This window comes from Chiloscyllium punctatum, chromosome 19 (assembly GCF_047496795.1).
Source record: "Chiloscyllium punctatum isolate Juve2018m chromosome 19, sChiPun1.3, whole genome shotgun sequence".
NCBI lineage: Eukaryota > Metazoa > Chordata > Chondrichthyes > Orectolobiformes > Hemiscylliidae > Chiloscyllium > Chiloscyllium punctatum.
Window position 1 is genome coordinate 74,096,731 of NC_092757.1, and position 14,970 is coordinate 74,111,700.

The 14,970-nt window shown below is 44.7% G+C and overlaps 1 protein-coding gene across 1 annotated transcript in view; it reads right to left on the bottom strand.

The window, feature by feature from the left end:
• acaca (acetyl-CoA carboxylase alpha) overlaps positions 1-14,970 on the bottom strand; it is a 271,808-nt gene that overhangs the window by 244,779 nt on the left and 12,059 nt on the right. Inside the window, exon 3 of the mRNA XM_072589677.1 lies at positions 2,108-2,240. Within this exon, the coding sequence (XP_072445778.1) occupies positions 2,108-2,240 (133 nt within the window). The remainder of the gene's footprint in view (positions 1-2,107; positions 2,241-14,970) is intronic.

Consider the following 14,970-nt stretch of genomic DNA (forward strand, 5'->3'; position numbering starts at 1 on the left):
AACAGGATCTGGACGAGATGGGCCAATGGGCTGAGAAGTGGCAGATGGAGTTTAATTCAGATAAATGCGAGGCGCTGCATTTTGGGAAAGCAAATCTTAGCAGGACTTATACCCTTAATGGTAAGGTCCTAGGGAGTGTTGCTGAACAAAGAGAGAACTTGGAGTGCAGGTTCATAGCTCCTTGAAAGTGGAGTCGCAGGTAGATGGGATAGTGAAGAACGTATTTGGTATGCTTTCCTTTACTGGTCAGAGTATTGAGTACAGGAGTTGGGAAGTCATGTTGTGGCTGTACAGGACATTGGTTACACAACTGTTGGAATATTGCATGCAATTCTGGTCTCCTTCCTATCGGAAAGATGTTGTGAAACTTGAAAGGGTTCAGAAAAGATCTATTAGGATGTTGCCAGGATTGGCGGACTTGAGCTACAGGGAGAGGCTGAACAAGCTGTGGCTGTTTTCCTGGAGCGTCGGAGGCTGAGGGGTGACCTTATAGAGGTTTACAAAATTATGAGGGGCATGGATGGGATAAATAGACAAAGTCTTTTCCCTGGGGTCAGGGAGTCCAGAACTAGAGGGCATGGGTTTAGAGTGAGAGGGGAAAGATATAAAAGAGACCTAAGGGGTAACCTTTTCACGCAGAGGGTGGTACATGTATGGAATGAGCTGCCAGATGATTGGTGGAGGCTGGTACAATTGCAACATTTAAGAGGTATTTGGATGGGTATATGAACAGGAAGGGTTTGGAGGGATATGGGCCGGATGTTGGCAGGTGGGACTAGATTGGGTTGGGATATCTGGTCGGCATGGACAGGTTGGACCGAAAGGTCTGTTTCCATGCTGTACATCTCTATGATTCTATAACTACAGCAAAGAATGATGTGGAGGTGCCAGTGTTGGACTAGAGTGGACAAGGTCAGAAGTCACAGAACGCCAGATTATAGTCCAACAAATTTATTTGAAATCACAAGGTTTTGGAGTGCAGCCCCTTTGCCAGGTGACGAAGGGAAAGCATTTCAAAAGCTTGTGATTTCAAATAAACCTACTGGACTATAACCTGGTGTTGTGTGACTTCTGACCACAGCATAGTATCACAGGATGGTTACAGCACAAGATGCTGTTTGACAATTTAGCTCGTCCCAATCCAGCCCTTTTCTGTAGCCTGGCAAATGGTTTCTCTTAAGACAATTATCCAATTCCCTTTTGATAGCTAGAACTTGATCTTTTCCACATCGAGGCAATGTATTCTAGATCATAACCATCCAAAGAATGCTGCCTTTAACTCTATCACTTTATATACATGTCCTCTGGTTCTCAACTCTTCTGTCAACTCTCTTCCTACTCTGTGTAGACCGCCTTCAACTTTTGAACACCTTTATCAAATTTCCCCAAAAGTCTCTCTTCTCTTGGGGATTTAGAATAACTGTGGACTCGACGGTCTATCCACTCAATCATTCCTATATACATTTTCTACACAGTCTCTATACCCCTCTCATCTTTCCTGAAGCATGGTGTCCAGAATAGGACACAATTATCCAGTGGAGGCAGAGTCAGTTTTGTGAAGGCTCAACCTAACTATCTTATGATTATACGTAATGCCTCCACTTAGAAAGTTCAGAATCATAAAGTAACCACTTTTGCAACTTGCCCTCAGACTGGATTATAACGATCCTTGGATCTGTCTATTCCTGCACCTCTTCCTTTAGAATTTTATTCTTTAGTTTGCATCAACTCTCCTGATTTATACAACCCAGTTCACCTTTTTTAATTCAATTTTATCTACCACATTTCATCACCCTGTCAATGTCCCCTGAAGTCTACCACAATCTTCCTCATTGTTCACAATATTCTGCAGCATCTGTAACTTTTGAAATGTTGTTTCGCACACCCAAGGCTAGGTCTTTAACACAGATAAAAGAGCTGCAGTGGCTCAATTACCATTCTCTGGCACATGAAACAACCATTCACAACTGCTGTGTTTCCTATAACTCAGTCAATTTTGAAGAGCAAGAGGAATGCTCTGAGCTGTTTCTGTTATTGGTCAGGCAACCATAGTGTTCCAAAGGCTAAAAGCCAGGCCAACCTACTAAAATGAAAACTTTTTGCTTACCTTTTCAATAACTTTATTGCCTCCAAATCGAGTTACAAACTCAGCTGGCGAGGCAACGGTGAAATCCCTCTGTAACTCCAACTTCTTCCTGTCCCTTCCTTGCCTCATCAAGTGCAATCCTGACATGCTTGGCCTGTGGAGGTAAGCAGCAATTTGTTGGTAAGAATAGTTTGTTGGTGGCTTGTTGACATGGTTTGGCAACTGTGGCTGAAACTGCAATATAAATTGAAAGGAAATGGGTCATTTGAAAATACAGAACATAAAAGATTGAACTGCCACCACAGGAGAAGGTTTGAAGTGTATTTCTACAAGCCGTCTGGGAGGTAAAGCAACTGCTGGATGCTGGAAGTGCATGTGGACATTGAGTTAGAAATTCTGGACTGTAATTTGACTCCAGAAGAAGCAGTTTGTTATTGCTCATGATCAAGGCGAGCAACTGAATAGTGGTTACTTTGAATAGTTCCTAAAGGGCAGTTCTATGCTAGCAACTTAAGTATTCAAGATAATGATGGAACATTACCAGATCCATGGCATTCTGTCAAAATAATAAGTCAATAATGAAGTAATCCACAAAAACAAAACAGGGGTTTCAGGATACTCCTTAATTAAGAGACAATGGAACTAAACTATATCTTGCCCACATAAATATAACTGGATTGGCTGGATCTCCCATTACTGTGATTAATTTGGAATCATTTTCTTCAATGCAAAAGTATATTTTTTTTGCAAACAGCTGTTGTGCAAAATATCTAAACAAACTGCAGCAAAAGGAAATTTTAAAAGTTAACATTGTGAGTGTGTGAGGGTGTGTGTGTTTGAGGGGTGTGTGTGTGTGCAGGACGGTGGCACACTGGTTAGCACTGCTGCCTCACAGCACCAGAGACCCGGGTTCAACTCCTGCCTCAGGCGACTGACTGTGTGGAGTTTGCACCTTCTCCCCGTGTCTCCAGGAGCTCCAGTTTCCTCCCACACTCCAAAGATGTGCAGGTTAGGTGAATTGGCCATGCTAAATTGTCCGTAGTGTTAGGTAAGGGGTAAATGTAGGGGTATGGGTGAGTTGTGCTTCGGCGGGTCGGTGTGGACCTGTTGGGCCGAAGGGCCTGTTTCCACACTGTAAAGTAATCTAATCTAATCTAAAAAGAAATGGTTAGTTCTGACAGGATTTTCTTGAGTTAATGTATTTGTGTGAATGTTAAAACTGGAGTGACTGTTTTCTGAAGATGCAGTACAGGTTCATGCTGAGGTGTGCTTCTGCAAGATCACCACTACCACTCTTAATGCAATTGATGAGGTATTGACTCAACAATGTTATTCAAGTGTTAAAGGTTTAGATGGTGAGGAATTTCTTAAGTGTGTACAAGACAGTTTTCTGATTCAGTATGTGGATGTACTACTAGAGAAGGTGCAAAACTAGACCTACTCCTGGGAAATAAGGCGGGGCAGGTGACGGAGGTGTCAGTGGCAGAGCACTTTGGGGCCAGCGATCATAATTTTATTCATTTTAAACTCATGATGGAAAAGGATAGACCAGATCTAAAAGTTGAAGTTCTAAATTGGAGAAAGGCCAATTTTGACGGTTTTAAGCAAGAACTTTTGAAAGCTGATTGGAGGCAGATGTTCGGAGGTAAAGGGACAGCTGGAAAATGGGAAGACTTCAGAAATGAGATAACAAGAATCCAGAGAAAGTATAATCCTGTCAGGGTGAAAGGGAAGGCTGGTAGGTATAGGGAATGCTGGATGACTAAAGAAATTGAAGGTTTGGTTAAGAAAAAGGAAGCATATGTCAGGTACAGACAGGATAGATCGACTGAATCCTTAGAAGAGTATAAAGAAAGAGGGAAATCAGGAGGGCAAAACGGGGACATGAGATAGGCAAATACAATTAAGGAGAATCCAAAGGGGTTTTACAAATATATTAAGGACAAAAGTGTAACTAGAGAAAGAATAGGGCCCCTCAAAGATCAGCAAGGCAGCCTTTGTGTGGAGCCACAGAAAATGGGGGAGACACTAAATGAATATTTTGCATCAGTATTTACTGTGGAAAAGGATATGGAAGATATAGACTGCAGGGAAATAGATGGTGACATCTTGCAAAAATGTCCAGATTACAGAGGAGGAAGTGCTGGATATCTTGAAACGGTTAAAGGTGGAGAAATCCCCAGGACCTGATCAGGTGTACCCGAGAACTCTGGGAAGCTAGAGAAGTGATTGCTGGGCCTTGTCGCTGAGATATTTGTCTCATCGATAGTCACAGGTCAGGTGCCGGAAGACTAGAGGTTGGGAAACGTGGTGCCACTGTTTAAGGAGGGCGGTAAAGACAAGCCAGGAAACTACAGACCGGTGAGCCTGACCTCGGTGGTGGGCAGGTTGTTGGAAGGAATCCTGAGGGACAGGGTGTACATGTATTTGGAAAGGCAAGGACTGATTCGGGATAGTCAACATGGCTTTGTGTGTGGGAAATCATGTCTCACAAACTTGATTGAGTTTTTTGAAGTAACAAAGAAGATTGATGAGGGCAGAGCAGTAGATGTGATCTATACAGACTTCAGTAAGGCGTTTGACAAGGTCCCCCATGGGAGACTGATTAACAAGGTTAGATCTCATGGAATACAGGGAGAACTCGCCATTTGGAAACAGAACTGGCTCAAAGGTAGAAGACAGAGGGTGGTGGTGGAGGGTTGTTTTTCAGACTGGAGGCCTGTGAGCAGTGGAGTGCCACAAGGATCGGTGTTGGGCCCTCTAATTTTTATCATTTACATAAATTATTTGGATGCGAGCATAAGAGGTACAGTTAGCAAGTTTGCAGATGACACCAAAATTGGAGGTGTAGTGGACAGTGAAGAGGGTTACCTCAGATTACAACAGGATCTGGACCAGATGGGCCAATGGGCTGCAAAGTGGCAGATGGAGTTTAATTCAGATAAATAAGAGGTGCTGCATTTTGGGAAAGCAAATCTTAGTAGAACTTATACACTTAATGGTAAGGTCCTAGGGAGTTTAAAGTTTGGGAGAAGATTTGTAGCTTGGGTGCTCGTGTTGTGGTTCTGTTCGCCGAGCTGGGAATTTGTGTTGCAGACATTTCGCGCCCTGACGAGGTTACATCCTCAGTGCTTTGGAGCCTCATGTGAAATGCTTCTTGATGTTTCCTCTAGCATTTATAGTGATTTGTATCTGCCGCTTCCGGTTGTCAGTTCCAGCTGTCCGCTGTCTTAGGGAATGTTGTTGAACAAAGAGACCTTGGAGTGCAGGTTCATAGCTCCTTGAAAGTGGAGTCGCAGGTAGATAGGATAGTGAAGAAGGCGTTTGGTATGCTTTCCTTTATTAGTCAGAGTATTGAGTACAGGGGTTGGGAGGTCATGTTGCAGCTGTACAGGACATTGGTTAGGTCACTGTTGGAATATTGCGTGCAATTCTGGTCTCCTTCCTATCGGAAAGATGTTGTGAAACTTGAAAGGGTTCAGAAAAGATTTACAAGGATGTTGCCAGGGTTGGAGGATTTGAGCTATAGGGAGAGACTGAACAGGCTGGCGCTGAGCTGAGGCTGAGGGGTGACCTAATAGAGGTTTACAAAATTATGAGGGGCATGGATGGGATAAATAGACAAAGTCTTTTCCCTGGGGTCAGGGAGTCCAGAACTAGAGGGCATAGGTTTAGAGTGAGAGGGGAAAGATATAAAAGAGACCTAAGGGGTAAAAATTTCACGCAGAGGGTGGTATGGAATGAGCTGCCAGAGGATGTGGTGGAGGCTGGTACAACTGCAACACTGAAGAGGCATTTGGATGGGTGTATGAATAGGAAGTGTTTGGAGGGATATGGGCCGGGTGCTGGCAGGTGGGACTAGATTGGGTTGGGATATCTGGTCGGCATGGACGGGTTGGACCGAAGGGTCTGTTTCCATGATGTACATCTCTAGGACTCTATAATTGGCAGTGCAACATTACTGAGCCCACACACGAGCTCCCACGGGACTGTTTTCCACATCTTTCAGTATTATACTGAAGTGCCTTTGCTGAGAGGTGACTGGGCTCCTTGGAGAGACAATACTAAAGGGATCAAGTAAACAAAAACTGCATCATGTAAGCAACACACTGATTTGTGCCTTTAGGCAATGTAGCTAACTTACTCAACTAGTCTGGTACTGCAAAATAGAAAAGGACCAGCCACAATAACTGCTGTGTGGTAAGTTATATGGTCTCAAATCGAGATTACAGCAAAAGGTGTATAACTAAATTAGGAAAGCTAAATCAGTGAAGGCATCCACTCCCAATTGCTATTTCTTGATTTTGGTTAGAAAGTGCTTGCACGACAAGAATCACATTGAGAAGAATATTGGACTGAATGGAGATGCCTTCTGCAGTCAAACAGCCTGCTAATACTTCCTGTCTGGACTCTTACATGAAGTACAGCCACTTAAACAAGATCCCATGAACCGCTCTCCAACAGGAGATTCAAGCCTTTGGGAGGAGAGTGGAGAAAGACAGATTTTACTGGCTGCAGTTAGACATCCCAAAGAGAATATATTTTTGACAAGAAAGCCCCCGTCCACAGAATTTTGTTTTAAATTACTGATTAGTGATTGATACGGAGGCACTGCACCCTTGGTACAGAGTACTGCAGTGATCCAACATACTGAGGCCTCAGCCCTACTTTCTGGTAAATTTAAAAAACAGACAGTAATAGATACATAATCATCTGCAAGGATCAGAACTTCACTCTTTAGGCAATAGGCAGACTAACACTTCATATTTTTATTCTATAACAACATCGCCTACTAACCTCCGCAGTAAGTAGTATATCATTCTTTGGCTCACATCTCCAAAATCCTCCATGATCAGTGAGGAGAATCACAGGCTGCTACACGGTAGAAAAGCTGTACAGGTTTAACTGGCTGCAATTAGACATCCCGAAGAGAATATATTTTGACAAGAGAGCCCCCTTCCACAGAATTTATTCCTGCATGCCTGCACAAGCAGCTGTGTTTTGAGAAGCAAATACATATTCTCTGCCTCTCATTCATGCTCACACTCTCAGGAATTAGCTACCACTGAGCACAATGACGCAGTCTATTGCAGTCTTGTCAGAGCTGAATGAGGCTGCTGACACTGTATACAGCACTGTCAGAAAGAGTCAATGTTCTGACATTTAACAACTCAACTCCTACCCATAAGCTCCCTCACAAAATTTCCCACCTTCACCCAGAATCTCTGGACTCATCTCAGTTTAAAATTGATGTAACTGCAGTAGAAACCAGACAGTGGACAAACTGGTTACTTCTGTGGGTGGAGTGCACTCAAATTTAGCAGGAATAGTGGTTAGTCAAAGCAGGCAGTGCTCGCCACACTTTTGAGGTGGTAACACTGTCTTGACTTGAATTTGTTTTTTGTAAACTGCTTTAACGTGAGAAAACACTTTGAAATGCATCAGAAGAGTTGACAATGGATGCAGAACCTTTGTGGGGGGAGTAGAGAGAAATGATTAAAAACTTAACGGAATAAATAGATTTTGAGAAGCCTTTGAAAAGTGAAGAGTAGGCAGATGAGCTGTGAGGCTTAGGAGAGGCTTTCAAAGGATCAGGCGGTCCTACCTGAAGAATCCATCCTAAGGTGAGGGGCAGGATTGTACAAGAGGTCCAAGTCACATGACCAGAGGACACAGAGCAAGAGAAGCCTACAGAAATAACCTGGCATGTTGTTGCAGGCTGCGTCAAGGAGGAATAGATTTGGAAATTGGTGAATATCAAGGAGGAAAGAGTCAGATATGAGCATGGCTGATTGCAGGACAGGATATGTGCAGCTTGCATGCTTGTGTCCTAAAACTGATGCTCAAACTGCATTACAGACACACAGTTTTAGAATCATTGGTACCTATTTTCAGAGTAATCCATGGAGACTCATAATAATAATCACGCAGTTGCACATTAATCTGCAAGATCGAACAGGAGCTGCAGGACCAACACAAAACACATCACCACTAAATTTGAACTCAAGCATGCTACCAATTACAACCATTCCCAAGTCTAGTATCAATGGCCACTTTTGTTGTAGTGCAACATTAACAGTGCAGCTGTTTTTGTCTAAAAAGCATTTGTATTTTTAACAATATTTTTCATACTTTAAATTTATATTGAATCCAATACTTCAGGCAAAATCATAACATCAAGATAAACTGGTCTGCAAATGGTTTTGCTGTACCTCAAATTCACCACAATGGAGTAGAACTTTAAACATGCCCATAGCTGAATTATTAATGGTCACTAAAACCAGTGTCAGGCTTCAGTGTGCAACCTCTGCTCTTGCAGAATCTAATTGTGACAGAGTCCAAAAAAGTCCCAGATTTGAACAACTTTATCTGACCTTAGCTAGGGCAACAATACTTCTCTGCAATCCTGGAAAAAGTCAGTCAGTTCTGTATTTCCTTATACATCAGCAAACAGCTTGGTTGCGGTACAGTTGGCAAACTCATTCAATGATAAGCTCAAATGCCACTGAGCCATTTGGGTGAAATATTGGAGAACAATCAAGTCAATAAATTCACACCCCAGCAACTGAGCTCTTCAGACTGGATGGGGAAAATAAGTAAAAAATGGTCAAAATAGCAAATCTACTTTCCTATTCCTCATTCCTCATCCAGCAGAGGTCCTGACTCTGCACTGCCATTAAAAGAAGGATAGCACTACTTTGAGAGAGAGGTGAGAATAAGGAAGAAAAACTGAAAGAAAGAAAAGAGATGTAGAAAAAGACAGGGCAGCCATCACATGCTTGGCCTGTGGATATAAGCACAGCTCTGAAACAACCTGAAATGGTAAACAGAAACACACATCCACACACAAACACAATATACAAAAGAGAGAGCGAGAGAGAGCGAGAGAAAAAGAAAAAAGCATGCATGTGTATGGACAAAATAAGAGCAGACCTATACATGTCAAATCATACAAAAATATTTGCATTTCAACACAATCATCCTAACAAGCCATTGGTTCATCTCAGGTACAACAGCTGTTTCATATGATAGCAAAGCTCTAAATTATCCATCGATGTACAATCGATATTTCAACTGTGTGAAAACTTGTTCAAACACTTTCTAACGAAAGCAGTGGCTAGAGGTTTGAAGTTACCTTGCTTACCTTGACAAGTGAGAACATCAGATACTAAATAAAAACCATATAAATCAGTGGAAACATAATTGACACATCACTCAGGATGACCAGCCTATTATTTCACTAAATATGCATAAAGAACTGGCTTGTTATTTACCTTTGATTAAGAAAACAAAAACACTGCTGATTGGATGCTTCACATACTAAGTCTCTGCAGCTATAGCAGTGCTCCTCAGCTGCTAATTTGCCTCCGTTCAAAGAATATTACATCATGGAGTAACTGCCTCACTACTTACCAAGAGAACTTTGTCAGAGGAAAAGGATATAGAAATAAAAGCAAAATAAGTGACAACAAAATATTTTTGAAGTTCAAAATTTCTTGTTTTCAATTTTTGCTGTGCAATATTAGAAATAAACCTAAAATTCCAATCTGCTATTTTCACAACATCCCTAAGTGTTTGATGTCTTAATAGTACATCAGTGGTCTTTATTCTAGTGACAGCTCAGACAGTAATGTCACCATGCTCTTGTATAGCATAATATCCCACAAGGTCCTAACCTTATTGACACTACATATTCTCTTTCAGCAGATCTGCTGTAAAATCCAATTAACACATTTGTTTTTAACATTGCAGAGTATGGTCTCAAACGTTGGTACTTTTTAGCAAATCATTTTTATTAGAAAAAATAATATCATATACCAAAAAATGAACAGAAATCTCAGTGTCTCATTTGCTATGTAACTATTTCTACTTCTCAACAGTGCGTACCACCACAAACTGGTGGCAATAGAAGGAACCATTTTATGCATAGGAGAGGAATTGAATAAAAAAGTATCCACAATCAATAAACTGAATATCTACAATCATGTGACTGAAAACCAAAAAATGAAACACCTTTCCAGCAACAGCTTTAACTGTCTACAAAATACATTCATAATAGATTGACCACTATTGGTGAACCAAGTGAACAGGATAGAAGAACACTTTTGCAACAGATGCCTGATAACTAACTGACAGCCCATTTGCCCACACAAGATACACTACTTAAGAATGTGTTTATGATGAACAGACCAATTAATGTAAAAAATAGTTCTTCAGTGAGAAGAGGAAAGTAGGAAGACTAGATTTATTGGATATAAAGTATATCTGTAAAATCAAAAATTAGCTTCAACTGCAATATATTTTCCTCATAATTTAGTTGCTCAATTTTAATTCCTAATTTGAATTCTTGTTTAAAACTGCTATTGTGTTGTTTATTTAAATGTGGTCCTGAATAAATGTGAATTTGTTGTCCTGAATAATTGATGTTATATTAAAAATACACTGTCAATTATACAACCACAGATTAAATCGAACTGAACCCGAACTTGGAAAATTGCAATAAGTTTTTCCCTACCCTGTCTACCACTCAAAAAAACACCTTCAATAATAATGGTGCTGCCTCAATTGACTCCACTCAATTTCTCAAAATGCATGCTGTATTTCAAGTCAAATATATATATAGTTCAGCTGCTTACCTCACCTTGCTTTACTGTTGGGCAAACACCACATTACAGTGCTACAGACTGCAGCCAATTAACACCAGTGTTGTTCCCAATTTGGTGTTGGCTGAGGGTTAACTTAATTTAAATTGGACTCTAAGGGAAGTGCCAATAATGTTAGCCCTTTGTATCAACTTTGATTATTTTAGTAAAATTATCAACCAAAAGAATATTACACATGAGAAATGCATTGAAGTGATCGTTTCCCTTTGGCAGCTAAGAACATTAACATTCTCTGATCTCACTGACAAGCTAGTCTGGATGGAAGAAAAGATCAATTTGCTCAATTGGGCCAGTTGACCACATTATTTTTGATTAACACACCAAACGGAACAAGCACATACACTTCCATCAAAAAAGAAATCAAAACTGATTCACAGGTACAATACTTTTAATTAGGGTCTGGGATGCTGAACCTCCCAGAGTTTGGCAATATCACAAACACAACTACTCTGGAAGTATGATTTACTGTGAAAAACTTCATGTAACAAAGATTAAATGTTTGACCAAAGTTTTAAGGAAAACCCTTATCCTAATTCAATGAGAATAAGGAGAAATTTTGGGGTCTTCATAAAATTAACCAATAACAGTTACTGTTTAATGGCTTAACAGAACAGAAGGTCCTATAGCTGGATAGCCAAGTGGAATTGGTAGCCATGTTACTGGACTGGTAATCCAAAAATCCAGGCTAATGTTCTGGGGTCACGGACAGTGAAATTTGAACTCCATAAAAAAAATCTGGAATCAAAGAGAAGACTAATGCTGACTGTGTAACCATTGGTGATTATCATAAAACACATCTGGTTCACCAACAGTCTACTATGAGAGGGCATTGCTTTCTTGTCTCTCTCCAAATGGCAGAGGCCCAGTTGATAGTACTCCTTGAAAGGAAACATTTCTGCAATCCTTCCATGTGCTGGCCTACATGTGACTCCAGACACACAGCAATGCAAAGTCTTCCTGAGAAGTCTTCATGAGCCATTCAGTTGAATTCAAGCCACTAGAAAGCTGAAGGAAGGACAGAAACCAGAAAAAAATCCCAGCATTGGCCGAGCACCAGAAATGACAAAGATAAAAAACAACCCTGTCAATCGTGCAAAGTCGTCTTTATCTGGGGATTGTGCCAAAGTTGAGAGAGTTGTTCCACAAACTAATCAAGTAACTAAACAACATTGTTTGTGATGTATGACTCTGTGAGATACACTATGTCCCAGCCAGCACCATCATCCCTGAATATGTCTTGTTCCACTGCAAGGACAGATGCACAAAAAGTTGAGGCACAGTGGCACACATTTGGGAAAGAGGGGTCCTGGGAGTAGTCAATATTGTAGTCCGGACTGCAAGAAGTCTCAAGAAATTAAAGTGATGCATGGGAAAGGAAACTTCCTAACCATCTCACCCTACTCGTGAGGTCCCCTCATCCCAGATGCCAGTCTTCAAGCAATTTGATTCAGTCTCCCTGATATCAAGAAAATGGAAGACTGAAAAGACTATGGGTCCTGATAACATTATTGAAGAAGTGCACTTCAGAACGGGCCATGCCCCAAACAAGCTGCTCCCATACATTTACGATACAGCATTTTGCCAACAATGTGGAAAATTGCCCAGGTACATCCTGTGTACAAAAAAGGAGTACAAATCTAACTTAGTCAATTATGCTCCAGTCTTGCCTCGATTCAAGTGATGCAATGGGTCCTCAACAGTGCTAACAAGCAACATCTGCAAAACAATAACCTGCTCACAGGACCATCATTTAGAGCGGCACGGTGGCACAGTGGCACAGTGGTTAGCACTGCTGCCTCACAGCGCCAGAGACCTGGGTTCACTTCCCGCCTCAGGCTACTGACTGTGTGGAGTTTGCACATTCTCCCCGTGTCTGCGTGGGTTTCCTCCAGGTGCTCCGGTTTCCTCCCACAGTCCAAAAAATGTGCAGGTTAGGTGAATTGGCCACACTAAATTGCCCGTAGTGTTAGTTGCAGGGGTAAATATAGGGGAATGGGTCTGGGTGGGTGCGCTTCGGCGGGTTGGTGTGGACTTGTTGGGCCGAAGGGCCTGTTTCCACACTGTAAGTAATCTAATCTAATCTGAAATTGGCAAGAAATTTAAAAATAAACAAAAAGCACTTCCACAGATGTTAAAGTCTTGGTCCTAACTTGGACAAAAAAAAGATGAACTACAATGATGAGGTGAGAGTTCCTGCCCTCAATTACATGAAGCCCTAGGAAAAACTAAGCAAATGGGAATCAGGGGCATGGGGATGAAATGGGAACAGTTCATTGAATAGAGTAATAACAACACAAAGATGGCTGTAGTTCTTGGAGATCAATCACCTCACCCCCAGGATTTCACAATAGGATTGCCTCAAGGTAGATATTTTTAATCAACCTGTTCAGACATTTTATAACACACTTCTGGAGTATTGAATTCAGTCTTTCTAGCCCAAAAGTAAGAACGCTAGCAATGTGCCAGAAGAGCACTTCAGTTTCTCGGGGTAGAGTCCTAGAATCAGAGTCAATCATCTTCAGCTGCTTCATCAATGACCTTCCTCCTGTCATACAGTCAGACGTGGGAGTGTTTGCTAATGGTTGCATGTTTGGCAACATTCCCACCTCCACAAATATTGAAACAGTGTCCAAATGCAGCAAGCACTGGGCAATATTCAGATATGGGCTGACAAGTGTAAATACATTCAGGCTAGACAAGTGTTAGACAATGTCTAACGAGAGAAGAGAAAAGAGAGAGAGAGAGAGAGAGAAAAGGGAGAGAGAGAGAGAGAAAAGGGAGAGAGAGAGAGAGAGAGAGAGAAAAAGGAGAGAGAGAGAGAGATAGAGAGAGAGAAAAAGGGGGGGGGGGGGGGAAGGGGGGGGGGGGAGGGGAAGGGGGGAGGGGGGGAAAGGGGGGGGGGAGGGGGAGGGGGAGGGGGGAGGGGGGGAAGGGGGAAGGGGGGGAAGGGGGAAGGGGGGGGAAGGGGGAAGGGGGGGGAAGGGGGAAGGGGGAAGGGGGGGAAGGGGGAAGGGGGGGGAAGGGGGGAAGGGGGGGGGAAGGGGGGAAGGGGGAAGGGGGGGAAGGGGGAAGGGGGAAGGGGGAAGGGGGGGGGAAGGAGGGAGGGGGGGGAAGGAGAGGGGGGGGGGAAGGAGAGGGGGGGGGGGAAGGAGAGGGGGGGGGGGAAGGAGAGGGGGGGGGGGAAGGAGAGGGGGGGGGGAAGGAGAGGGGGGGGGGAAGGAGAGGGGGGGGGGAAGGAGAGGGGGGGGGAAGGAGAGGGGGGGGGAAGGAGAGGGGGGGGAAGGAGAGGGGGGGGGGAAGGAGAGGGGGGGGGGGAAGGAGAGGGGGGGGGGAAGGAGAGGGGGGGGGGAAGGAGAGGGGGGGGGGGAAGGAGAGGGGGGGGGAAGGAGAGGGGGGGGGGAAGGAGAGGGGGGGGGAAGGAGAGGGGGGGGGAAGGAGAGGGGGGGGGAAGGAGAGGGGGGGGGGAAGGAGAGGGGGGGGGGAAGGAGAGGGGGGGGGGAAGGAGAGGGGGGGGGGGAAGGAGAGGGGGGGGGGAAGGAGAGGGGGGGGGGAAGGAGAGGGGGGGGGAAGGAGAGGGGGGGGGGAAGGAGAGGGGGGGGGGAAGGAGAGGGGGGGGGGGAAGGAGGGGGGGGGGGGGAAGGAGAGGGGGGGGGGGAAGGAGAGGGGGGGGGGAAGGAGAGGGGGGGGGGAAGGAGAGGGGGGGGGAAGGAGAGGGGGGGGGAAGGAGAGGGGGGGGGGAAGGAGAGGGGGGGGGGAAGGAGAGGGGGGGGGGGGAAGGAGAGGGGGGGGAAGGAGGGGGGGGGGGAAGGAGAGGGGGGGGGAAGGAGAGGGGGGGGGGAAGGAGAGGGGGGGGGGGAAGGAGAGGGGGGGGGGGAAGGAGAGGGGGGGGAAGGAGAGGGGGGGGGAAGGAGAGGGGGGGGGGGAAGGAGAGGGGGGGGGGAAGGAGAGGGGGGGGGAAGGAGAGGGGGGGGGGAAGGAGAGGGGGGGGGGAAGGACGAGGGGGGGGGAAGGAGAGGGGGGGGGGGAAGGAGAGGGGGGGGAAGGAGGGGGGGGGGAAGGAGGGGGGGGGGAAGGAGGGGGGGGGGAAGGAGGGGGGGGAAGGAGAGGGGGGGGGAGGAGAGGGGGGGGGAGGAGAGGGGGGGGAGGAGAGGGGGGGGAGGAGAGGGGGGGGGGGAAGGAGAGGGGGGGGGAAAGAGAGGGGGGGGGGAAGGAGAGGGGGGG